General features: G+C 42.8%; 1 protein-coding gene across 3 annotated transcripts in view; it reads right to left on the bottom strand.

The window, feature by feature from the left end:
* DENND1B (DENN domain containing 1B) overlaps nucleotides 1-25,077 on the bottom strand; it is a 302,717-nt gene that overhangs the window by 33,689 nt on the left and 243,951 nt on the right. For all 3 annotated transcript variants that reach the window (XM_029062651.2, XM_029062649.2, XM_029062648.2), the window contains 3 exons: nucleotides 7,103-7,193; nucleotides 3,110-3,150; nucleotides 2,293-2,361 (listed from right to left, as the gene is read on the bottom strand). In XM_029062651.2, coding sequence (XP_028918484.1) covers nucleotides 2,293-2,361; nucleotides 3,110-3,150; nucleotides 7,103-7,193 — 201 coding nt within the window. The remainder of the gene's footprint in view (nucleotides 1-2,292; nucleotides 2,362-3,109; nucleotides 3,151-7,102; nucleotides 7,194-25,077) is intronic.

Raw genomic sequence — 25,077 nt, forward strand, 5'->3', positions numbered from 1 at the left:
CCCTTCTCCGTCCCCCGACCTGACCCCGGGGACCACCAGGGAGCTGATGAAATTATCAAGGGGACATGGGGAGGGGGGGGTCCTCATCCTGGTGGGTGGCCCCAAGAAGGACTGACCCGTGCCATTCTGGGCTGCCCAACCTCCATCTTCAAACTAGGGGTTTCTTGCCCAGTTCCACCCGGGGGAGGGACCTCTTGATCCTTTGACTCCTCACCCATCTCTAGGCCTCTGTACACCAACTGCTCAAAGGTTTCATTTCGTTTGGCTCTAGAGCAAGGTACCCATTTTCTCTGAAACATCATCAGAGCACTTTACTAGATGAGAAAGCACCATGGCCTAGTGGCTACAGCACGGTCCTGGGAGTCAGAAGGACCTGGGCTCTAATCCCAGCTCCGCCACTTGTCTGTTGTGCGACCTTGGACAAGTCGTTTCATTTCTCTGTGCCTCAGTTACCTCATCTGTAAAATGGGGATTAAGACTGTGAACCCCATGTGGGACAGGGACTGTGTCCAACCTGATTAGCTTGTATCTAACCCAGCACTTAGTGCTTGATACATAATAAGCGTTTAATACCACCATTATTATTCATTGTTACTATCATTTGGGCACTATATTTGGGAGCACACAGTCAAAGTATGAGCCACGGTCCATACTCTGAAAAAGGGAGCACAAAAATGGAGTCAAGAGCATGGCTCAGGATCTATGAAAATGGGGGAGTAAAGGATTGCAAAGGGAGAGAGAAAAAGACAAAGTGAGGTGGGAAAGGAAAGGTATAGAGAAAATGAAAGAAGAGATGCAGACTGCTTCCTCATTCTTTTCCTGCTTCCTCATTCTTCTCCTGCTTCCTGGCTATTTCTCAAGAGGACATCTCCTGACTTCTCTACAGAATTAATAGTAGTAAGTTCAGGGTTAGAAGTTGAGGAATACACTTCAAGGAATAAGACATTAAAGGCACTTATATCAATAATATTAGTGCACCCCTCTACCTGTCTGTTCCTTTGACCCTGTCCCTCTCACCTCCTAAAATCATTTGCTCTTACTCTCTTCGCCTTTCTTCCTGCCATTTCAAACTTCTCGTTCCATAATGGCTATTCCTCCTCTGTCTTCAAACACACTCAGCTCTCCCCTATTCCAAAGAAATCCTCTCTTTATCCGTTTAGAGTGTTAGCTCCTTGTGGGCACGAAATGTGTCATTTATTCTGTCCTTCCCAAAACACCTAGCACAGTGCACTGCACAGTATGGGGTAAGCTGTAAGTTTCCTTAGACTGTAAGCTCAGCTTGGGTAGGGAACGTGTCTACCAACTCGGTTATACTGTACTCTCCCAAGTGTTTAGTAGCTCTTGTTTTTGTCTGTCTGTCTCCCCCGATTAGACTGTAAGCCCGTCAAAGGGCAGGGACTGTCTCTATCTGTTACCGATTTGTACATTCCAAGCAATTAGTACAGTGCTCTGCACATAGTAAGCGCTCAATAAATACTATTGAATGAATGCTCTGCACACGGTACGTGTTCAATAAATACCATTCATTGATTACTGCTACAACAAGAAAAACAACAACTTCTACTTGCAGTACATTCCAAGCGCTTAGGACGGTGCTCTGCACACTTTCGATCTCTACCCTCCCCCGAGACTGAACTTTCTTGGGTCATCAAGGTCCTTATTGCCAACTGTCTACCTCAATCCTGTTCTCGGACACTATCAGTTTTTGGCTGACACTGTCTTTATCTAGTTCTCCTTCTATCTCTCTGACTGCTCCTTTGCTTTTTCTCTAATGATATTTCTTAAGCCCTTACTCTGTGTCAGGACTATTCTAAATGCAGGGGTTGATCAAGTGGATGAAGCTAAACAACAATCCAAATCCCAGATGGGGCTCACAGTCAGGTAGGAGGGGGAACAGGTAGGGAATCCCCATTTTACAGTTGAGGAAATGGAGGCACAGAAAAGTTAAGCGATTTGCCCAAGTCATCCAGCAGACAAATGGAGGACCCAGGATCAGAACTCAGATCCTCCAGATCCCAAGCCCACGTTTTATCTACTAGGCCCTGCTGATTTTCAGATTCATCCACTGGGTTGTCCTTTCCCTCTCATCCTCCTCGTATGGGTTCACAGTGTCCCCAAAGCTGTGATCCGAAGCCTCTCCTCTCCTCACTCTACATTCAGGATTGTTTGTATAGTGGTAATTTTTCAGTTAATCAGTGAAAATAATCTTTTCCTTGTTGCTTCTTGGTAAATACAGAATGTCACATGATTTCCTCCAACAAAATTGAAAAAACTTAGAAAATAGGAGCTTACAAATTTGTATGCTGTTCGGACAGCTGGTGTTGCCTTGGTCATTGCCGTGTTGATTAATGCACCTCCTTTCTGTAAGACACCAAAGACAGATTTCTATATAATAAAGGTTTTAGCAATCAATGCAATTAAAAATATATCTGCACTTTGACACACTGAAATCATACTGCATTTTTAAAAGGAAAGTTAACCTAGCATTATTTTATCTATTGACTGACATGAAGTTACAATAGTTCAGAAAGATAATACATTAACTATTTTTCAAATGGAAATTATCTCAAGTATGTTTATTCGAAAATTTTTTAAATGCCACTGTGCTTTTCAATCTTTTCCGTTTAGAACATTAAGTGCTGAAGCAAGTTGTGATGTATTTTCCAAAATAAAATCAACAAAAAAAAGTCAAATCAAATGCTTCAATATGGTGCAATGAAGGTTCTTCAACTTAAAACAGACGATGTTCAAAACAGTCATAATCACAGGACTCCTGTTTACCACAAGTGATAACAGTTTTATCAAATCCTACTACCACACCTAACTCACAGCAATGGAATGCACCCTGGTACCAAGTAATTAAAACACTTGGATAAAACCAAAAAACAGTACGTGCTTTCCCAAAACATTTTCTATGTAACAAAGAATTTTCAAGTTTTTAAGTAATGTTCATAAATGCTGCAAGCCACTAGAAAACAACTTCCTGAAAAAGGATGGAAATCCTCTTGTTAAAAAATATTGGAGACAACTTAAAGCAATTAAGAAAGCGGTCGCATCAAGACTGCACGTTTCAATTCAATGGCATTAATAATGAAAATGAAAAATGTACCTTGACTGTGTGCATCCACTGCTGATAAGACCTCGAGTTTCCTAAGACATAAATAAAGAGTATTTCAAATTCTAGGTACCCTCTTTAAAAAAATAAAAATAACAATAAATACCAAGCTGATAATTTTAACACAAAAGACTGACAGGGGATTTTAATGAACAGCTCTCTTGCTCCAGTGCTACAGACAGTTAATTGTGTGTCCTTAAAACGTTCCTGAGCAATGTGATACATTTCTATAGTTACTAAAAATAAACCTTTCCAAAATGGCCAATTCTTTTTCTTTATTACCACCTCTAGAGGGTAATAAAATATGGCATTCAAATATTCTTCCATATTTCTTAAAAATAAAGCTAAGTCTAAAAGTAAAGTGAAGGTATTTTAGGATTGAATGTGAAGAAATGTTCATACATTAGAATGGAAATGCAGAATATTTCTTTTGGGAAATAAATTATCTTAGTCCATAAATATGCAAATTTTAAATACTTCATTATCAATGAATCCAGTCAATCAGAGGCATTGAGTGCTAACTGCATGCAGAGCACTGTACTAAGCACTTGGGAGAGGATAGTACAATAAGAGTTGGTAGAAATTATCTCTGCCCTTAAGGAGCTTACTCCTAGGAAATATGTACTGATACCTGGTTCTCCTGTTACAGAGCTGTGGAAAATGAACAACGGATCTTTGAAAGTCTGGAAAGATCTACAACATTAGATATTCATTACCAGTTCCTCTAAATGAAATAGGCCAAGGAAAAACATATACGAAGAGGACTGGCTACTTACACCAAATGCTGGTTACCTATGGAATTGTATAAAGTAATTAACTGTAGCCAAACAACATGCAAATCAATATGTTAAAGTAGTAAACTTGACTTCTCAAAAATTCCTACCAGTAGTGTGAGGATACCACATGATACTTAATGACAATGTAAGTGTTTAAAAGATCTCCAATAGTTTCAAAGGTGGTCAAAAATAATTCTGTTTTACTACTTGTTTGATAGAAAGCTCAAACATCAAAATAAAAAAAATAAAAAACTACTCTGGAACTTGTAATCCAAATACCAGTGTCCAAATGATTTAATCATTTTAATCAGAAATAGGCTTGAAGCTTTTTTTTAAAAAAAAAGGAGAAAAACTAATTTAAAATTTATGTACCATTGCAGTATATTACTGTTATGGTTCAAAACTTATTTGGCTAGTCTAAATGCTTGAACTTCAATACTAAAAAGGCAAAAATGAAAATAAAACCAGGAACTACCTAATACAAAGGCCCTATAAATATGTGGCTATGATTTTTTTTTAAGGATCATGAATTCTGCTATGGCCAGCTAACCTTCCAAATTAACCTAGCAAAATATGAAGACCTAGTAATCTTAGTTTATGCCCTATTTTCAAGATTTAGATTGATTTGATTCCTAACCACCACAAAGCAGTAAGGCATCCATCGGGTTTCTGAACCAGCCTCAGAGCTATTCTTCATGCTGAAATTGGGAAATCAAAAGCAAGGAGGGTGGAAGAAACATGTCGGATACGGTAAAGCAAAGTCTCTGAAAAAGTTGCATCCCAGGTGAAAACTGGGAGTCAATAGCCACGGACAGACCAGCACAGCATATTACAGACAAGAAAGGAATAGTTCTCTCTGAGCCGAAGCTTCATAACCAGGAGGTAAAAGTGCAAACAGAGCTGGGCCTTGCAAGTGTCAAACATGAAAACGTGACAAGGGATGGCTTTTTTGGGTGCGCAATGTGGATGGGACAGTGAGGACCCCAATTAGCTTTTTTAAGTCATGCACATACTCGCTGGTGAATTTCATAGTCAGAGGTGTCAGGGGAAGGTGACGGTGTGGGGAAGGCATATGTGTGTGTGCGTGTGTAAAATTATATACTGTATATTTTTATTCACTTGTTTACTTGTTTCATTTTGCCGTACTCTTGCTACTATCAGTTACACCTTGGTCCACCTCCCGCTTATACCATTTATAAATAATTTGTGTCTTCCTATCTCACCATTAGATTGTAAGCACCTGCAGGAAGGGAATTTTTGCTTCTGTTGTACTGTCCCAAGTACTTAATACAGTAGATGGCACACAGTAGACATTTAAAAAATACCAAGAGTTCACTGATTGATTGGATGAAGCCTTACAGATTTTTTTCTTGTGAGCCTATCAATCAATGGTATATATTGAGCAGCTTACTACAAACAGAGTACTAGACTAAGTTTTCGGCAGAGTAATAATAACTACTGTAGTATCTGTTAAGGGCTTTCTGTGTGCCAAGCCCTGTATTAAGGGCTGGGGTAGACACCGGATAATCAGTTCCCATATGGGGCTGACAGCCTAAGTATGAGGGAGAACAGAAACTGAATTCCCATCTTGCAGATGAGGGAGCTGAAGCCAAGAAAAGTTAAGTGACTTGCCCAAGGTCACAGAGCAGGTAAGTAGTGAAGCTGGAATTAGAACCCAGATCCTGTCTTCCAGGCCCAGACTCTTTCCACTGCTGCTTCAATGTGGTAGCCTTCAAATCCTCTCTACATCTCCTGCAAGAGGCCTACCGTGACTAAGCCCTCCTTTCCTCTTCTCCCACTCCCTTCTGCAAGCACCCTGACTTGCTTCTTTTTTCAGCCCCCCTCCCAGCTCCACAACACTCGGGTACATATCTGTAATATTTTATTTATATTACTGTCTGTCTCCCCCTCTAGACTGTAAATTCATTTTGGGCAGGAAAGGTGTCTATTTATTGTTATACTGTACTACTCTCCCAAGCACTTAGTATAGTGCTCTGCGCACGGTAAAGTGCTCAATAAATACAACAGAAAGAATGAATAAGAGCAGCTTTGGATTTGATATCGTACATTCCCTCCAGAGACCATAGATATTTTTCAGAAATATAACCTAACTGAAACTCCCCCCCAAATTAGGCAAGAGCAAGTATATATAATCTTCATTTTGTAATTGGAGACATTGAGGCACACAGGGTTGATGGGACTTCCCAAGATAACAGAGCTGCTTGGTGCCTCTGCCAGGATTAAATCAGTGTCTGGAAAAGCAGCATGACCTAGTGGATAGAGCATGGGCCTGGGAGTCAGAAGTCCTGGGTTCTAAACCCGGCTCCACCACCTAGCTGTGTGACCTTCGCTAAGTTACTTAACTTCTCTGTGCCTCAGCTTTCTCACTTGAAAAATGGAGATTAAATTCTACTCCCTCCTACTTAGACCATGAGCCCCAAGGGGGGCATGGACTGTGTACAACCTGATTATTTTGTTCATTTTTTTAATGGTATTTGTTAAGTATGTACTATGTGCCAGGCACTGTATCAAACACTGGGGTAGATAATAATAATGATGGTATTTGTTAAATGCTTACTGTGTGCCAAGCACTGTTCTAAGCACTGGGGTAGATGTAAGGTAATCAGGTTGTCCCACATAGGATTCACAGTCTTCATCCCCATTTTACAGATGGGGTAACTGAGGCACCGGGAAGTTGAGTGACTTGCGTAACGTCACACAGCAGACAAGTGGAGGAGTCGGTATTAGAACCCATGACCTCTGACACCCAAGCCTGTGCTTTTTCCACTAAGCCACGCCGCTTCTCAGGTGGGACACAGTCTATATCCCACATAAGGCTCACAGTCTTAATCCCCATTTTACAGATGAGGTAACTGAGGCCCAAAGAAGTGAAGTGACTTGCCCTAACTAGGTGACATGGTCAACAAGTGGAGGAGCTGGGATTAGAACACAAGCTCTCTGACTCCCAGGCCCGGGCTCTATCCACTAGGCCATGCTGCTTCTCACCTTCATCTAGTCCTCAGGGAGAGGTAGCCCCGTAGGGGTGCCTGCACTAAAGGACACCTGAGCCAAGAAGCCCCAGCAGTGTTCAAAGCTGGAATGAAGCTGACTTCAGTTCAGCCACCTTGAAAAATCCCAGACAAACCAGTAATTTTGAAGATTGCCCATTTCTGACCGGGGACTGGGTTCCGTAACTTGAGTAAACATCTACCTCCACAGAAGCCACCAGAAGTGATTTCTTCTTCAAACACATCCGAGAAGCCCCTTCCCGCATTTAGTTTTGCCAGTCGACCGTCAATGAACTGAAATACAAAAGAAAAAAATTGTATAGAACGATCAGTCATATTTATTGAGCGCTTACTATGTGCAGAGCACTGTACTAGGCACCTGGGAGAATACAACAAAACAATATTCATTCAATCGTATTTATTGAGTGCTTACTGTGTGCAGAGCACTGTAAAGTGCTTGGAATGTACAATTTGATATAACAGACAAGTTCTGTTTCAAAATCAATAGATTTCATTTTATCACAACTATCCGATGCCAAATACGAGTCACGCACATCAGAAACACACTTAGAAATGAGAATCCTGTATAGTCAAAGACAAACTAGCATTATGTTGCAGCTCTTTTACAAAAAAGTATCTTTTCTTACTTGGGTCATGTAAAAGGAATCAAAAATGTCTTTATTCTAATTCTGAAACTAAATGCAGAAATTGCAGAATTATTTTGTTGTTATGCTATTTCATTATTCAGTAGGATTGTGGATGCAAAATATGTCCCTCAGAATAACTACAATTCATCTAAATTCAGGACCTACTTGGCCTCCCTACCCAACCTACCTTCTCTACACACAATACATGTTTCTCCACACCTTTTTCTCGGCAGAACTCAATTCCCTCTCTCCCTTCGCTGATTTCATACTAATCACGCAACCCTGGATCACCTCCAGAGTACACTTCCTCCGCTTTTGGGCACAAGCTGCAGAGAACCGTTGGCAGAAATCTAGACATCAGGCTGACCTTGTCTATCTCAAATTCATCCCCACTAGTTTTAATTCTGCCCTCTCCTCTACCTGTCAAAAATACTTCTCCATCCTTATTGACCCCCATATCCATCGTCTGAAACAGCTGTTTCAGACTTTTAACTCCCTCCTCAAACCCCTAATGATATCACCATGTAACCTAATCGAGAAAATTGAAAGCTTTAGGACAGGTCTCCCTAAATTGACTGCTTACTGGGTGCAGAACAGCGAGCAAAGCTCTTGGGAGAGTACAATATAACACAGTTGGCAGACATGTTCCCTGCCCACAACAAGCTTACTGTCTCCTCAGCAGTACCTCCCTCAAATTCAAACCCCTCCACCTGTACTTTTTCTCATCTTATTAAAACAATTACCTCCCTCCTTCTTTTCCTGACCATTTTATATAACCATTCACTTTCCATAGGTTCTTTCCTGACTGATTTCAAACATGTTCATATATTCCCCTACTCTAAAAAAAAAATCCTCCTTTGACCCCACAGTTCCCTCCAGTTATCGCCTCATCTCCCTAATATTCCCCTCCAAACTCCTTGAACAAACTGTCTATACTTGTTGCCTCCACATCCTCTCCTTTACCACTCTACTTGACACGCTGCAACCTGGCTTCTGCTCCTTCACCTCCCGGAAACAGCTTTAAGGTCACCCATGATCTCCTTCTTGCCAAATCCAATGGCCTCTACTCCCTCCTAATCCTCACTGAACTTTCTGCACACAGTAAGCACTCAATAAATATGACTGACTGAAGGACTATCGACTGCCCAAGACACCCCCTTCTCTTTGAAACGTTATCTAACCTTGGCTTCACTAACCCTGTTCTCTTGTGGTTGTTCTCTCATCTCTCTGGCCACACTTCTCAGTCTCTTTCATAGTCTCCTTCTCTGCCTCCCACCCTCTAACTAAGGGAGTACCTCAAGGTTCAGTTCTGGGACCCCTTCTATTTTCCATCCATATCCACTTCCTTGAAGAATTAATTCACCCCCATGGATTCAATTACCATCTCTACATGGATGATTCCCAAATCTACCACTCCAAGCTTGACTGCTTTCCTTCTCTGTAGTCTCACATTTCCTCCAGACTTCAAGGCATCTCTACTTGGATGTCTCACCTACACCTCAAACTTAACATGCCCAAAACAGAACTCCTCATCCTCATCCTCCCACCCAAACTCTCTGCTCCCCGTGACATTCCTAACAGTGAAATCAGTGAGGTGTCATAGGAAAGACAGGGCTGATTGAGAGTCTAAAACCCAATGGTTAGTATTTTCTGTTCGATAAGGAAGTGGATGAGCAACCATTGGAGGTTTTTGAGGAGTTAAGAGACATATAACAGAATGAAGGATGGACTGGAGCAGGAAGAGACAGGATGTAGGGAGGTCAGTGAAGAGGCTGATGCAGTAGTCAATTCAATCATATTTACGGAATGCTTACTGCGTGCATAACTCCGTACAAAGCACTTGGGAGAGTATAATGTAATAATCAAATGAAGCAGCGTGGCTCAGTGGAAAGAGCATGGGTTTAGGAGGCAGGGGTCATGGGTTCTAATCCCGGCTCCACCACCTGTCAGCTGTGTGACTTTGGACAAGTCACTTAACTTCTTGGTGCCTCAGTTACCTCATCTGTAAAATGGGGATTAAGACTGTGAGCCTCTCGTGGGACAACCTGATGACCCTGTATCTACCCCAGCGCTTAGAACAGTGGTCAGCACCCAGTAAGTGCTTAACAAATACCAACATTATTAACAGACCCATTCCCTTACCTACAATGAGCTTAGTCAAGAAGGCAAATGCAGTAATCAAGATGGGAAATGAAAAGTGCTTGGATTAGTGTGGCAGCAATTCGGATTTGGAACAGAAGAGCAGAGTCTACAGATACTGTGAAGATAGATCTGGCAGGATTTCATGACAGATTAAATTTGTGGTTATTCAACCCATGAGAGACACGAGCTGAGGATAATGCCATGGTTAGGGGCTTGTTAGTCAGGGAGGATGGAGGTGCTGCCTACAGTGATGGGTAAACTAAAGGGAGAACTGGGAAAGGGTGGGAGATGAGAATTTTTTTTGGACATGTTAATTCTGAGGTGTCAGTAGGCCTTCCAAGTAGGGATGCCCTGAAGGCAGAAAGAGATGTGAGACAATAAAGGAGAGGTAGATTTGGGAATCATCTGCACAGAGATGGTAGTTAAAGCCATGGGAGCAAGTGAGTTCTCCAAGGGAATGGGTGTAGACAGAGAATAGATGGGGACCCAGAATTGAATCTTCAGGTCCCCCCGCAGTTAGATGGTGGGAAGCAGAAAAGGAGTGGCCAGATAGAGAGGAAGTGATACAGAAGCAGAAAGTGTCAGTGAAGCCAAGGTTGGATAATATAACCAGGAGAAGGGGGTGGTCTACAGTGTTGAAAGCAGCAGTAATGTTGAGGATTAGGAGTAGTGGCCATTGAAATTAGCAAGAAAGAGTTCATTCGTGACCTTAGAGAAGGTCACTTCCAAGGAGTGGAGGGGGCATAATCTGGGAATCTGGGAGCACAGTGGAGGCGGAGAGTGCAGACAACTCACTCAAGGATTTTAGAGAGGAATGGAGGGTCCTTGAAATCAAGGGAGGATAGGATAGGGGATATGTGGACATGCTTGAAAGCAGTGGGGAAGGGGCCATTGGAAGAAGGGAGGGGGCAATTGCTTGGATAAGAAGAGGAGGGATGGGGTCAGAAGCACAGGTGGAAGAGATAGAATTTGAGAGAAGGCGGGAGAGTGGAAGAGGGGACTGGAGGAAGAAGGGGGTATAGAGGAGCAAGGGAAATTTTAAGACCATACCTACTCATTTAAATTTTACTGACAAAGTATGTAGCTAGTTCATTAGAGGGAAGAGATGGGGAGTAGTGGAACAGGGAGCTCGAGGAAAGTGGGAAAGTCTGAAATAGCTGTTTTGGGCAATCAGTATGGAGAGTTAAGTGGAGAGAGATAATGTTGCTGGGCAGATGAGAAGATAGAAGTAAAGCAGGTGAAGATTAAGTTGAGACGGACAAGGTCGACTCAGTGCCAGGATTTCTGCCCACACCTCTCCGTAGCTCATGCGCAAGTGAGGAGGAAGTGTATTGTGGAGGAGATCCAAGGCTGCAGGTGGGTTGTTCAAAAGAGGTTCAGGGGAGCGCGGGAACTGAATTCAGGTGAGAGGGAAGTGGCCAGGATCTGGATTTGTGTGTCGAGAGAAGGTAGGCTGGGTATGGAGACCTTCTCTTCTCGATAACTTTATAAAATTGGATGGCATCAAAATACCGGAGGTCTCGGGAGGGGAACAGGACAGATTTGCAGGGTGGAGATTAAGCATATCAGAAGGCTATGGTTGGAGAGTGGAATTATTTTTATGGTATTTGATTAGTGTTTACTACGGGTCAAGCACAGTTTTAAGCGCTGGGGTAGATACAAGTTTATCCAGCTGGACATACTCCCTGGCCCACATGGGGCTCAATAGTCCAAGCTGGAGGGAGGAAGATTTAATCCCTATTTTGCAGATGAGGTGACTGAGGCACGGAGAGGTTACGTGACTTCCCCTAAGGTCACACAGCAAGCATTAGAAGAGCCAGGATTAGGACTCAGCTCCTCTGACTTCTAAGTCCAGGTTTTTTCCAAGAGGCCACGCTGCTTCTCAATTCAGAGTTGGTGAGGTTAGACATCACTATCCCTGTCTCACAAGCCCTATTCTAAGCATTATCCTTGCCATTTCTCTCATTCAATCTGTCACAAAATTCTGTTGGTTCCACCTTCACGTTTCTAGAATCTGCCCATTCCGCTCCACACAAAATGCTCCCACACTGATCCAGACACTTATTTCCTACTTGGATTACTTCACAGACCTTCCTGCCTCCTGTCTCTTCCCTCTCCAGTCCATACTTTGCTGCCCGGATTATTTTTCCAAAAAAAATTCACTCCATATCTCCCCACTCCTCAAAAACATCCAGGGGTTGACCATCCACCTCCATATCAAGCAGAAACTTCTTACCATTGGCTTTAAGGCACTCAATTAACTCTCTCCTTCCTACCGTACCTCGCTGATCTATTAAACCACACATCCTGCTCTTCTAACTCCAACCCATTCTCTGTACCTCAATCTTGTCTATTCTGCTGCCGACCCTTTGACCATTTCTCCCTCGGGCCTCAATTTCCTTCTCCTTCATATCCAACTGTCCACCACTCTCCCCAGCTTCAGCCAGGCAGTCAGTCGATCGCATTTATTGAACACTTCCTGTGTGCAAAGCACTGTACCAAGCATCTGTGAGAGTACGACATAACAATATAACAGACACATTCCCTGCCCACAAGGAGTTTAGAAAAATCACATCTCCTTCAAAAGGCTTTCCTGACTAATCCCTCATTTCCTACATCCACCCTCCCCTCTGCATCAATAATGCACTTGGCTGTGAACACCTTAAACACTTTGATACTCACCCTAGTCCCACGGTCCTATGTACATATCCTTGTGCTCTACTAGACCCCTTAACGGTAATTCATTTTAATATCTGTCTTCCTCCGCAGAATGTAAGCTAACTGTGGGCAAGAACTGCATCCCAGCTCTGCCACTTGTCAGCTGTGTGACTGTGGGCAAGTCACTTAACTTCTCTGTGCCTCAGTTCCCTCATCTGTAAAATGGGGATTAAGACTGTGAGCCTCACGTGGGACAACCTGATGACCCTGTATCTACCCCAGCGCTTAGAACAGTGCTCTGCAAATAGTAAGCGCTTAACAAATACCAACATTATTATCTACCAACTCTATCATATTGTACTTTCCCAAGAGCTTAATACTTTGCTCAGCACCCAGGAAGCACTCAGTAAATACCACTGATTGAAGAGGTAATATTGTCTTTTTACCTTAAAAAGATATTGCTATTCATAATGCCTTGAAACATATTTACACCTGGAAATACATACATTTTTATTTTTTGTTTCGCCAATAATCTCTTGCCGGGGGTAACTTTGTTTAGAAAGTAGAAAAATATTCGGATTTTGTGTAACTATACCTATTGGGATGAGAATGATGAGAGAAACAAACCAGTAACCTTTCCTTAATTTCTAAGTCTGAATATTGTACCACCACCGGCGCCACCCCCCACTCCCATCCCCCCAAACACACACATACACACGGGAGCCTGGGAGAGTGACGTCCTCTCTTGGAATAAAGCTCTTACTCTGAAAGGTTAATTGGCTATTCTATGGAATCTTACTCGTGAAAATATCTCCTTAGCTTCTGTGATAGATATTCCACTAATGTATTTCCAGAGGCCGAGGGATGGAAAGAATTGTCTTTGGTGACCGTGGGCATCTCTTGCCGTTAAGATACTTTGTTCTGGAACACGCCGGGTTTAATGGGGAATAAAGGAGCCATTTGTGACCACGGTGACTGAAGATGGGGCGATCCAACAGTTTGAGCCCAATAGATTGGAGATGACTCCCCCTGTTCAAAGCCTTAATGAAGGCACATCTTCTCTAAGAGGCTTTCCCTGACTAAGCCCTTCTTCCCTCTTCTCCCACTCCCTTCTCTATTGCTCTAACTTGCTCCTTTTATTCCCCAGCCCCCAGCCCTACAGCTCTAATGTGCATATCTGTAATGTATTATTTATGTATTTAGTATTTATTTATGTATCTCTGTAATGTAATGTATATTAATGTCTGTCTACCCCTCTAGACTGTAAGCTCATTGTGGGCAGGGAATGTCTGTTTATTGCTGTATTATACTCTCCTAAATGCTTAGTATGGTGCTGCGCACACATCAAGTGCTCAATAAATGCGACTGATCTGATGCGACTGAACCCTGGTTCGGAGGGGATTGAGCTCAATCTCAAACTCAGAGTTGCGCTGGTTAATTTCAGTCCAGGAAGAAGCTGAATTTCTTTGTGAAAGCTGAGTTATGGTGTTCAGGCCCAGCATTAGCCCAGGGCTGCAATTGCGTCAGCTATAAATGGGCCTTACGTGTCTAAAAATAAACATTTGCAGGCACTTCACAAGTACTACCCAACTTCCCACCTTCTTGCTCACTGCACTCCATGTGTCAGCTGGAACCCAACTTCCAAGGACAAAAGAGTGCGAGTGGCCCGGCTCAAACCTCCATCCCTAGAGAATCAATCAATCGACGGCATTTATGGAGCATTTACTGTGTGCACAGCACTGTTCTAAGCACTTGGGGGAGTACAATAATACAAAGTTGGTAGACATGATCCCTCTCCACAAATGACTTACAGCCTATAGGGGAAGACAGATACTACAGTAGATTGGAAATCCCTAAGTTCGTTGTGGGCTACAAATGTGTCTATTTATGGTTATATTGTACTCTCCCAAGCACTTAGAAGAGTGTTTTGCACACAGAAAGCGCCTACTAGACTTTGAACCCGTTGTGGACAGGGACTGTCTCTGTAGCTGAATTGTACTTCCCAAGCGCTTAGTAAAGTGCTCTGCACTCAGTAAGCGCTCAATATATACAACTGAATATCTGTATCTATTTTCATTACCCTATTTATTTTGATAATGAGATGGACATCACCTTGATTCTATTTATTTGCTATTGTTTTAATGAGATGTTCAACCCCTTGATCCTATTTATTGCTATTGTTCTTGTCCGTCTGTCTCCCTCGATTAGACTGTAAGCCCGTCAAAGGGCAGGGACTGTCTGTTACCGATTTGTACATTCCCAGCGCTTAGACAGTGCTCTGCACATAGTAAGCACTCAATAAATACTATTGAATGAATGAATGAATAACCGACAGAGGATTACCACAACCACCTTTAAAACCTTATTAGAATCGCATCCTCCCGTTTAGACTGTGAGCTCGTTGTTGGGCAGGGACTGTCTCTATCTGTTGGCGAATTGTCCATTCCAAGCGCTTAGTACAGTGCTCTGCAGATAGTAAGCGCTCAATAAATATGACAATGAATCTTCTCCAAGAAGCTTCCCTGACAAGGCCCTCGTTTCCTCTTCTCCCTTCCTCTTGCACTGCCCTTGCACTTGGATTTGTACCCTTTTATTCCCCCATCTTCAGCCCACAGTACTTAATCTACATTTCCATAATTTATTTATTTTAATATTCGTCGTTCCCTATAGACTGCAAGCTCCCTATGGACAGGAAATGTGCCTAGCACCTATGTTGCGCTGTGCTCTCCCAAACGCTTAGCACAGTAATTGCCATTTATCTGCAGCTCCTGATATAGGTCTGGTAGGAAAAACATAGAAAATACATTTAATAATCATTTGTGACTCTCCAAATAAATTATTCATGTTCACCACGATCCTTGCGGCCATGAATAAATGAGAGTGGGCAATAATTACTCATTGCCTAATCAAATCACTAGTCAGGCCTTCCCTGACTAAGCCCTCATTTCCCCTACTGCCCCTCCCTTTCTGCATCACCTATATACTCAGATCTGTACTCCTTAAGCACTTGATATTCACCCCATCCTCACCCCCACGGCAATTATGTACACATCTTTACACTCTGCCCTTTCCTTTTTCGGTAATTTATTTCACTTTCTCCACCATTACACTGTAAGCTCCTTTTTTATAGTATTTATTAAATGCTTGCTATGTGTCAAGCACAGTTCTAAGTGCTGGGGTAGATACAAGTTGAGAGAAGCAGCAAACTTCTAGCGGTCTAGCGGACAGAGCATGGGCCTGGGAGTCACAAGGACCTGGGTACTAATCCCAGCTTTGCCGCTTGTCTGCTCTGTGACCTTGGGCAAGTGATGTAACTTCTCTGTGCCTCAGTTATCTCATCTGTAAAGTGGGGATTAAGACTGTGAGCCCTATGTGGGACAGGGACTTTGTACAGTCTGATTTGCTTGAATAATAATGTAATAATGTTGGTATTTGTTAAGCGCTTACTATGTGCTGAGCACTGTTCTAAGCGCTGGGGTAGACATAGGGGAATCAGGTTGTCCCACGTGGGGCTCACAGTCTTAATCCCCATTTTACAGATGAGGGAACTGAGCCACAGAGAAGTTAAGTGACTTGCCCACAGTCACACAGCCGACAAGTGGCAGAGCTGGGATTCGAACTCATGAGCCCTGACTCCAAAGCCCGTGCTCTTTCCACTGAGCCAAGCTGCTTCACCCTAGTACTTAGTACACTGCTTGGCACATAGTAAGCTCTTAATATACCATTAAAAAAAAATTGAGGTTGGACACAGTTCCTGTCTCATATGAGGCTCACAGTCTACGATAGAGGGAGAACAGATGGGCATTCATTCATTCATTCATTCATTCATTCATTCATTCGTATTTATTGAGTGCTAACTGTGTGCAGAGCACTGTACTAAGCGGTTGGAATCTACAATTCAGCAACAGAGACAATCTCTGCCCAACAACAGACTCACAGTCTAAAAGGGGGAAACAGACCGCAAAACCTAACAAGTTGTGTCTCTCAACTCTATTGTACTGTACTCTCCCACTCAATAAAGTGCTCTGCAGACAATAAGCCCTCAATAAATACCACTGATAGATTGATTATCAATCATACAAGAAGGATTAGAAAATGCCAAAGCACACTAATACTGAGACTGGAGGCTCACTGTGGCAGGGAACGTGTGTACCAACTTCGTTGTATTGTAAATGCTTAGAACCTTGCTCTGCACGTAGTAAGTGCTCAGTAAAAACTACTGATTAGCTGAACAAACGATTAGGCAGAATTTCTCCAAATGGAAAAATGTAACATCATTTATGCAGTTAAAAATCCATGTCCTTACCAAGAATATGTGCTGATGAAATTATTCACTTGAATTCTTGATATTACATTGGTATTAGTTTTAACAGTCTCAAAGTCATCTACAAATACGGGACAGCACTGCAGTGTCCAAAATTTGAAATGCAAAACTTACCTGCTCTGATATCAAGATTTTTTGAAGCATGTAATTTTATCTTATTACCTTTATAAACTCTATAACATAAATGGTGTTTGTAAATTCTATGTAAGCAAAAATTCAAACTTTTTTTGTCTACAAATAATGCATCATAAAGTGGTTGCTTGTGTGGCTTATGGCCATAGAGGCCATGGCCACTTTTTCTAAGTAATAAAAAATTCAGTAAGAGAAATTTACGACCGGTGACTTTCAGTGGGAAGAAGGAAAATCTCTAAAACTCTTCAAAGGTAATATCTGACTAAAACATAATTTATTGCACCATGCTAAAGGAGGAAAAATATGTCTGAACATCATTAAATACCAGGTGTATTAATCAGTCTTGTTTTTTTTTTTTGCATTGCATATTTCCATTCTCCCATAAAAATATTGTAAATTTTATAATGAAACAATTTGAAATCAGCAAGTATGTCTCATTTTTCTTTTTAATAAATCAGAAATCTAAACGATAGATACCATTTTGGAAGAAAAAAGGTGAAAGTAAAATGATACATTAAAGTGATTCCCAGTACCCAAAGAACAAATGAAGATATCCTTTTAAAGAGCTTAATATGTCTTAAAAGATTAAGGTTGCTCGGTTTTTAAAAGCTTCATATTTATAGTGTGTTTACTAGAAATAATCCTCCCAGTTCAGTGTGAACCAAATAGCTCAAGTCTTAGAACAGATAAACGCAGGAATTATTTCCCGGTTAGGATTTTCTTCTACTATCGTCTTCTAAAATAATATAGTAGAAGCCAACAGAAATCAATCATTTGGTCAAGCATCCTAATTTATTTTACTCTAGGTTTGGCCAAAACTCCTATCGATGGCAATGTACAAACTGGTGAAGCAAAGCTAAATATATTTGTAAAGTTATAAAAAAAATAAATAAATAAAGCCAGGACCAGTAGGAATAATGGAGAAAATGCTGTCTCTGCATTTCTCGGCTAAAGTTTTTTTTCTAGTTTTGATTTGCAGTCGGCTGTTTTCCAAGTGAAGTTGGTTCATGGTCAGACCACTGTCGCATCACTGGGTTATTTCACAGTAAGTAAAGCAGATAAGAGCATTTCTAGCCGCTGCTGCTGCCGCGCAGAAACCAGTCTTTGAACTCCAAGAAATTATCGCTTTTGGAAAAGTTCCGATTGTATTACATGCCATACGCTGACTTCTGATGAATGGCTTCACTCAACATTTGGCCAAATGGTATCAGCGGATAACTGAAAGGCTGAGTTCTGGTTTTCAACATTTAAGCATAAGTGAATTCCAAATACTATCCAGTTCAAACAATGAGAAGCATACAACTCGGTTACGGTTTTAAAAAGTACTTCACATTGGAAAATGAACGCTCTATTTTCCGCAGAGGAACAACGTTAATTTGAAGACAGCAGCTAGTAGGATATGTATTCAAGTACAAATAATGCAGTTTTATGGCTGATGTATTTGGCTATCATTACCAAAGATGGCTACCATTTAGTTGTCCTTCAATAGTATTTATTGAGCGCTTACTATGTGCAGAGCACTGTACTAAGTGCTTGGAATGTACAAATCGGCAACAGATAGAGACAGTACCTTTCCAAGTGCCACACTGCTGGGGATGACCTATGAGGCTGGACTGACCATTCATTCATTCACTCAATTGTATTTATTGAGCGCTTATTGTGTGCAGAGCACTGTACTAAGTGCTTGGAAAGTACAATACAGCAATAAAGAGAGAAAATCCCTGACCACAACGGGCTCACAGTCTCGGGGAGGAGACAGACATCAATACAAGTAAACAGGCATCAATATAAATAAATAGAATTATAGCTATATACCTATATACATAAGTGCTGTAGGGTGGGGGGAGGAGGGGGAGAGCAAAGGAAGTGAGTCGTGGTGATGCGGAAGGGAGGGGGAGCTGAGGAAAAGCAGGACTTAGTCTGGGTAGGCCTCTTGGACGAGGTGCACCTTCAGTAGGGCTTTGAAGGGGGGAACAGTGATTGTTTAGCGGATTTGCGGAGGATGGGCATTCCCTCCCTCATTGATCTCCACCACTGACCGCATCAATCATATTTATTCATCAATCAATCAACCATATTTATTGAGCACCTATTGTGTGCAGAGCACTGGGCTTATCCAGTATGCCAGGTTTGGCAAACTCATGGTTCACTGGGAGGATGGTGGGTTACAGGGCTCTGGGTTTGGCAGCTCCAATCAATCAATCAATCAATGGCACTTATTGAGCACTTAGAGTATGCAGACTCTATACTAACCATTTAAGAAACCATTTAATAAGTAGACAGATACTGTCCCTGCTCACAAGAAGCCTACAGTGTCGAGGGCAACAAGGCCTAGTGGATAGAGCATGGGCCTAGGAGTCTGAAGGACCTAGGTTCTAATCCCGACTCCACCACTCGTCTGCTGTGTGAACCTGGGCAAGTCACTTAATTTATCTATGCCTCAGTTACCTCATCTGTAAAATGGGGATTAAGGCTGTGAGCCCCATGTAGGACAGGGACTATGTCCCACCTGATTAGCTTGTATCTATCCCGGCCCTCAGAGCAGTGCCTGGGACATAGTAAGCACTTAACAGATACTATTATTATTATCAGAGGGAGAGGCAGACATTAAAACAAATTGCAGATAGGGAAAATGGCAGAAACTGAAGCTGTGTAAATAAGCACTGAAGGTGGAGTGAATATCACATTTCTAAGGGATAGAGGTCCAAGTGCATAGGTGACGCAGGTGGGAGGGTGGAGAGGGGAAATAAGGGCTTCGTCAGGGAATGGCTCTTGGAGGAGATGTGATTTTAGGAGGGTCTTGAAGGTGGGAAGAGTTATGGACTGTTAGATACGAATGAGGAAGGAAATCCGGGCCTGAGGAAGGATGTGGTCAAAGCGTCAGTGGGACACACAGGACTGAGGTACAGAGAGTAGGTTGCCATTAGAGGAGCAAAAGTGTCCGGACTGGATTGCGGTAGGAAATTAGGGAGATAAGGTAGGAGGGAGAGAGCTGAGTACCTTAAAGCCGGTGATAAGACGTTTCTGTTTGACGCGGGGGGGTGGATAGGCAACTACTGGAAGTTTCTTTAGGAGTGGGAAGATGTGGACAGAGCTTTTTTTTTAAAAAAAATGATCCCATGCAGCAGAGGGAAGTACGGACTGGAGTAGGGAGAGGCAGGGAGGTCAGCGAGGAGGCTGATGCAGTAGTCAAGGCAGGATAGGGGAGCTGCTTGGATCCATGTGGTAGCATTTTGGATGGAGAGGAAAGCCTTGGGACAGTCAGCTCCTAGGGCAGCTGGCTGCAACATGGAAGCAGTGGGGGAGAGAGCATCTCAAGGGTGAGTCCTTGCTCTGGCCTCCAGGCTGGAAGGACTACTCCTGCTTTTCTCTAGCTGGTCTAAATGATAGCCCCCAACCTGGAAATCAATCAATTGTATTTATTGAGCACTTACTGTGTGCAGGGCACTGTACTAAGCGCTTGGGAGAATACAACACAATAGTGTTGGTAGCCTCGTTCCCCGCGGCAGTAGCCACCACACTTCCCTCCTCCAATGCTAATCTTCTCATTGCATCTCGACCTTATCTTGCTTATCTCGCTGCCGACCCCTGGCCCACATCCTGCCTCTGGCCTGGATCACTCTCCCTCGTCATATTCATTTTTCAATCTATTTATTGAGTGCTTACTCTGTACAGAGCACTGTACTATGCTCTTGGAAAGTACAATTCAGCAAGAGACAATCCCTGCCCATATCCGACAGACAATAACTCTCTCCGCTCCACTTCAAAGACTTACCGAAGGCACGTCTCCTCCCAAAGGCACTCCCTGACTAAGCCCTCCTTTCCTCTTCTCCCACTTCCTTCTGCTCCCTTTATTCATTCCCTCCCCCCTCAAGCCCCACAACACTTATATACATATTCGTAATTTATTTATTTATATTAATGTCCATTTCCCATCTCGACTGTAAACTCACTGTAGGCAGGGAATATGTCGGTTTATTGTTTTATTGCCCTCTCCCGACCACTTAGTACAGTGCTCTGCACATAGTGGATGCTCAATAAATACAATGGACTGACTGAATGACTCCACCTCCAGCCCAGGGCTAACAGCAGAGCAGCTCTGCAGAGACAGAGGTGGGCCATCTCCACTGTTTCTCTCTCCTGCAGCTGTTGTCCGAAGGAGAAATTGTCAGTGGGTCACGGAAATCATCAGAGGGGAGTGGGAAAGTAGGTGAGGGGTGTCTGCCTCTCTCCCCGCCTCTTTCTCCTGCTGCCTTTTCCTTAATTTTGGATCACTAATCCCATTAAGATTTTTCTGCAACAAATGATGTGAGTTCTTTTAAACATTTCATTGTTCCATTTTATAACGATGAATCATGCAACTGATTATTTAAAAGATGATTTAGGAGTCTATATAGTAAGTGTTCCACCTCACCACACCTAATATCAGGGGTCTGAGAGCAGCGATTTGACGAGGGAGGCGACCTCTTTAATACCTAACCTGGATTCTTCAAGAATTTAACCCCTGGATTATTGAAGAACTGATTGTATATAAAAGAAAAGCCTTAAAACACAAAACAATATAGTCAATCTAGGGCCAAGTTCCTCTCCCAGAAGGGGGATGATACATGCTTTTTGATGAGAGGCCTGTGAATAACTTGAACAGGTTGTGAAGCACTGTGGCTTAATGGGTAGAACATGGGTCTGAGAGGCAGAAGGACCTGGATTCTAAACCTAGCTCCTCCACATGTCTGCTGTGTGACCTGGGGCAAGTCATTTAACTTATCTGTAAAATGGGGTAAAATGGGGATTAAGAGTGTGAGCCCCATGCGGGTCAGGAACTGTGTCCAACCTGATGAACTTGTATCTACTCTAGTGCTTAGAACAATGGTTGGCACATAGTAAGTACTTAACAAGCACTATTATTAGTATTATTATTATTAATAATTATAGCGTGGCAAGGTTTACCCATACCAAGATGAACTGCATGCTTTTTCCCATCTCAGCTAGTCACATAACATTTTATTTAAAAAGCTGGAATAAGTTCTTTGGGTTGGTTTAGCATTTGCCTTTTTGTTCATCAAAATCGGTACTAAACTCTGAATGATTAGATCCAAGTCTAGCTATGCCTGGGTATTGTAAAAATCAATGATGTTTGTTCCAGGGACTGGCACTATTTGAATTCCTTGAAAAGTAGTCTGTACTAAATGCTTTCTTTGCTAGGAAGAACAATATAATAATAATAATTACTGTCCTAAGCACTTGGGTAGATACACGTTAATCTGGTTGGACACAGTCCCTGTCCCACACGGGGCTCACGCACTCATTCACTTTACAGATGAGGTAACCGAGGCACAGATAAGTTAAGTGGCTTGCCTAAGGTCACACAGCTGACAAGAGTTGGAGCTGGAACTGGAACCCAGGTCCTTCTGACTCCCAGGCTAGTGCTCTATCCACTAAACCACATTGCTTCTATATCACGAACTGTTGATGTGAAGGACTAGCAGAAGGTCTTTCTGGAGGAAATGGGCAATGATGGGAGCTGTGGATCCAATGAAGAACACAGCCAGCTCAGGCTACCAGTGATCCACAGTCCACAGTGTTAAGTCAAAGTGTTCGTCAATCAATCAATCAAATGTATTTTATTGGGTGCTTACTATATATAGAACACTATATTAAGTGCTTGGGAGAGTACAATATAACAACGAGATGCATTCCCTGCTCACACTGATCTTACAGTCTAGAGGGAACTTCTGAATAATGATTATAATAATAATAATTATTATTATTGCTGAATTATACTTTTCCAAGCACTTAGTACAGTGTTCTGAATACAGTAAGTGCTCAATAAATACGACTGACTGAATGAATGAATAACAATGATAATAATAATTATGTTAAGTGCTTACTATGTGCCAGGCACTGTACTAAGCTCTGGGGTGGATACAAGCAAATCGGGTTGGACCCAGTTATTGTCCCGCATGGACCTCACAGTCTTAACCCCCATTTTACAGAGGGGGTAAGTGAGGCACAGAGACGTAAAGAGACTTGCCCAAGGCCACACAGCAGACAAGTGGCGGAGTCGGGACTCCCAGGCCCTTGCTCTATCCACTACGCCATGCTGTTTTGTACCTCATGAAGGGCACTGCTTTCTTTAGGCAAGAGGAGATTCAGATATGGAATAAGTCCAGAGAGAGAGAAGAAATGGGCTATTTCAGGACACGATCAGAAGGCACATCTGAAACACATTCATATATTATCTTGCCCCAAATTCCCACTTGTTGTCTTCATGTGAAAGCCCCGCCCCTACTTGTATTTCTTGCTCATTTTTTCATTCATGCTGAAATCTGCCTCCCACCTTGGTTTTCTTATACCTCTCCCAGAGGCTGGCTTAGGTTTCACCACATTTGCTTTTCCAACTACTCAGCTTCCAACTGACCCCTACCGCCAGATTTATTCCAAACTGGATGGCCCAACTTGGCCTCCGAGCCCCATGAAAAGGCTGATGCTGCAGAAGTCTGCTGCACCAAACTTAAGGTTTCCATAATGAACTAGCTGAAAGCACTAGAGTTGCCAGACAAATCCTCATACAGGTGGTGAGCTGTTCAGCTGGTAGTCTTCAGAGGAAATATGAGGACAGCGAGTGCTCTTTGGAAGTCTAACTCCGGCTGCCGCCCAGTGCGAAAGTCTCCCGAGACAAAGTCATGAGCATCCTAAACTGCTAAAACGTTGGTCTTGAAAGCAGCTGAGCTGCCAGGAAAGAAGCCCCAGAACAGCTGGGTTCTGAAGAGTCGCAGACACAATATGGGAGCACGATTAGGACAGCAGAGGAGAAAAACAGCCCAACAGGCCAGAAAATTCCATCTTATTATGAGGAAAAAATCCAGAAATAGTATCGGGAATAACAAAGTGACTGACCCTGTTTTATTAATCTCTTTCTTCCCTACCTGAAGGAAAGCCATGACATACGGTGCGGTGGGTAGAGGGGAAGGAGCAGTGCTCTTATTCAGGGCATTTCTGTACAGCTTCCTCATTGTGTTTCATGATCAGCGGTATCTGCGATTTAAAGCATTTCCCGCATGCTCAAAGTTGCCGAGCAAGACCCAGCCGTCTACCGCAGGATCCCTGAGGTTTGGATCTTGTGACTCGCCCCACAGTTTGACAACTCGAAAGGTTGTGCATTCCAGTGGGAAGAAGGAAGGAAGAATTCTGCATGGGTTTACCCTAGGGAATCACTGCTTCATGGAATGTCCTTAGGAAAATTTCCAAAAAGCAAACAAAAATTTACAAAAACACGATAGTTGCTCTTCAACAGCTAGGTTGGCCCAATCAGAAATGACAGCAAATAAGTCATCCCATTTGGGGTGCTACACTATTACAACATCCTAGGAACATACCCAGGGAATCATATTATTATTATTTTATTATTAGTTTTATTATTAGTGGGAAGCAGCGTGGCTCAGTGGAAAGAGCACGGGCTTGGGAGTCAGAGGTCATGGGTTCTAATCCTGGTTCCGCCGCTTGTCAGCTGTGTGACTTTGGGCAAGTCACTTCACTTCTCGGTGCCTCGGTTACCTCATCTGTAAAGTGGGGATTAAGACTGTGAGCCCCAAGTGGGACAACCTGATCACCTTGTATACCCCCCAGCGCTTAGAACAGTGCTTTGCACATAGCAAGCGCTTAATAAATGCCATTATCATTATTATTATACTTGTTGAGCACTTCCTATGCATCAGTACTATTCTAAGCAAGTTGATTAAGTCTGACATAGTCCCTGTCCTACTATGGGCTGTCAGGATAAGTAGGAGGGAGAACAGGTGTGGAATCCCCATTTTATAGATGAGGAAACTGAGGCACCGAGAAGATTTTTTTTTTGTTTTGTTTATGGTTTCTAATGGTATTTGCTAGGCACTTCCTCTGTGCCAGGCACTGTACTAAGTGCTGGGGGAGATACAAGATAATTAGGTTGGACACAGTCTATGTCCCACATGGGGCTCATGACCAATCCCCGTTTTACAGATGAGTTAACTGAGGCACAGTGAAGTTTAGTGATTGTCCAAGGTCACAGAGCAGACAAGTGGCAGAGCTGGGATTAGAACCCAGGTCCTCTGACTCTCAGGTCCGGGCTCTTCCCCCTAGCTCACGCTGCTGTGCATCTGCAGTGCTTCTCTTCCAATAGTTTTAGAATTACACACTTAGGCTTCCAATGCTCCAATCTAACAAGAGTTTGTCTCTTCACCTTACGTTCCCAGGCCTTTAAAGTAACCACAGGATGCCCACGATACAAGCTAACATG

This window comes from Ornithorhynchus anatinus, chromosome 4 (genome assembly GCF_004115215.2).
Source record: "Ornithorhynchus anatinus isolate Pmale09 chromosome 4, mOrnAna1.pri.v4, whole genome shotgun sequence".
Taxonomy (NCBI): domain Eukaryota; kingdom Metazoa; phylum Chordata; class Mammalia; order Monotremata; family Ornithorhynchidae; genus Ornithorhynchus; species Ornithorhynchus anatinus.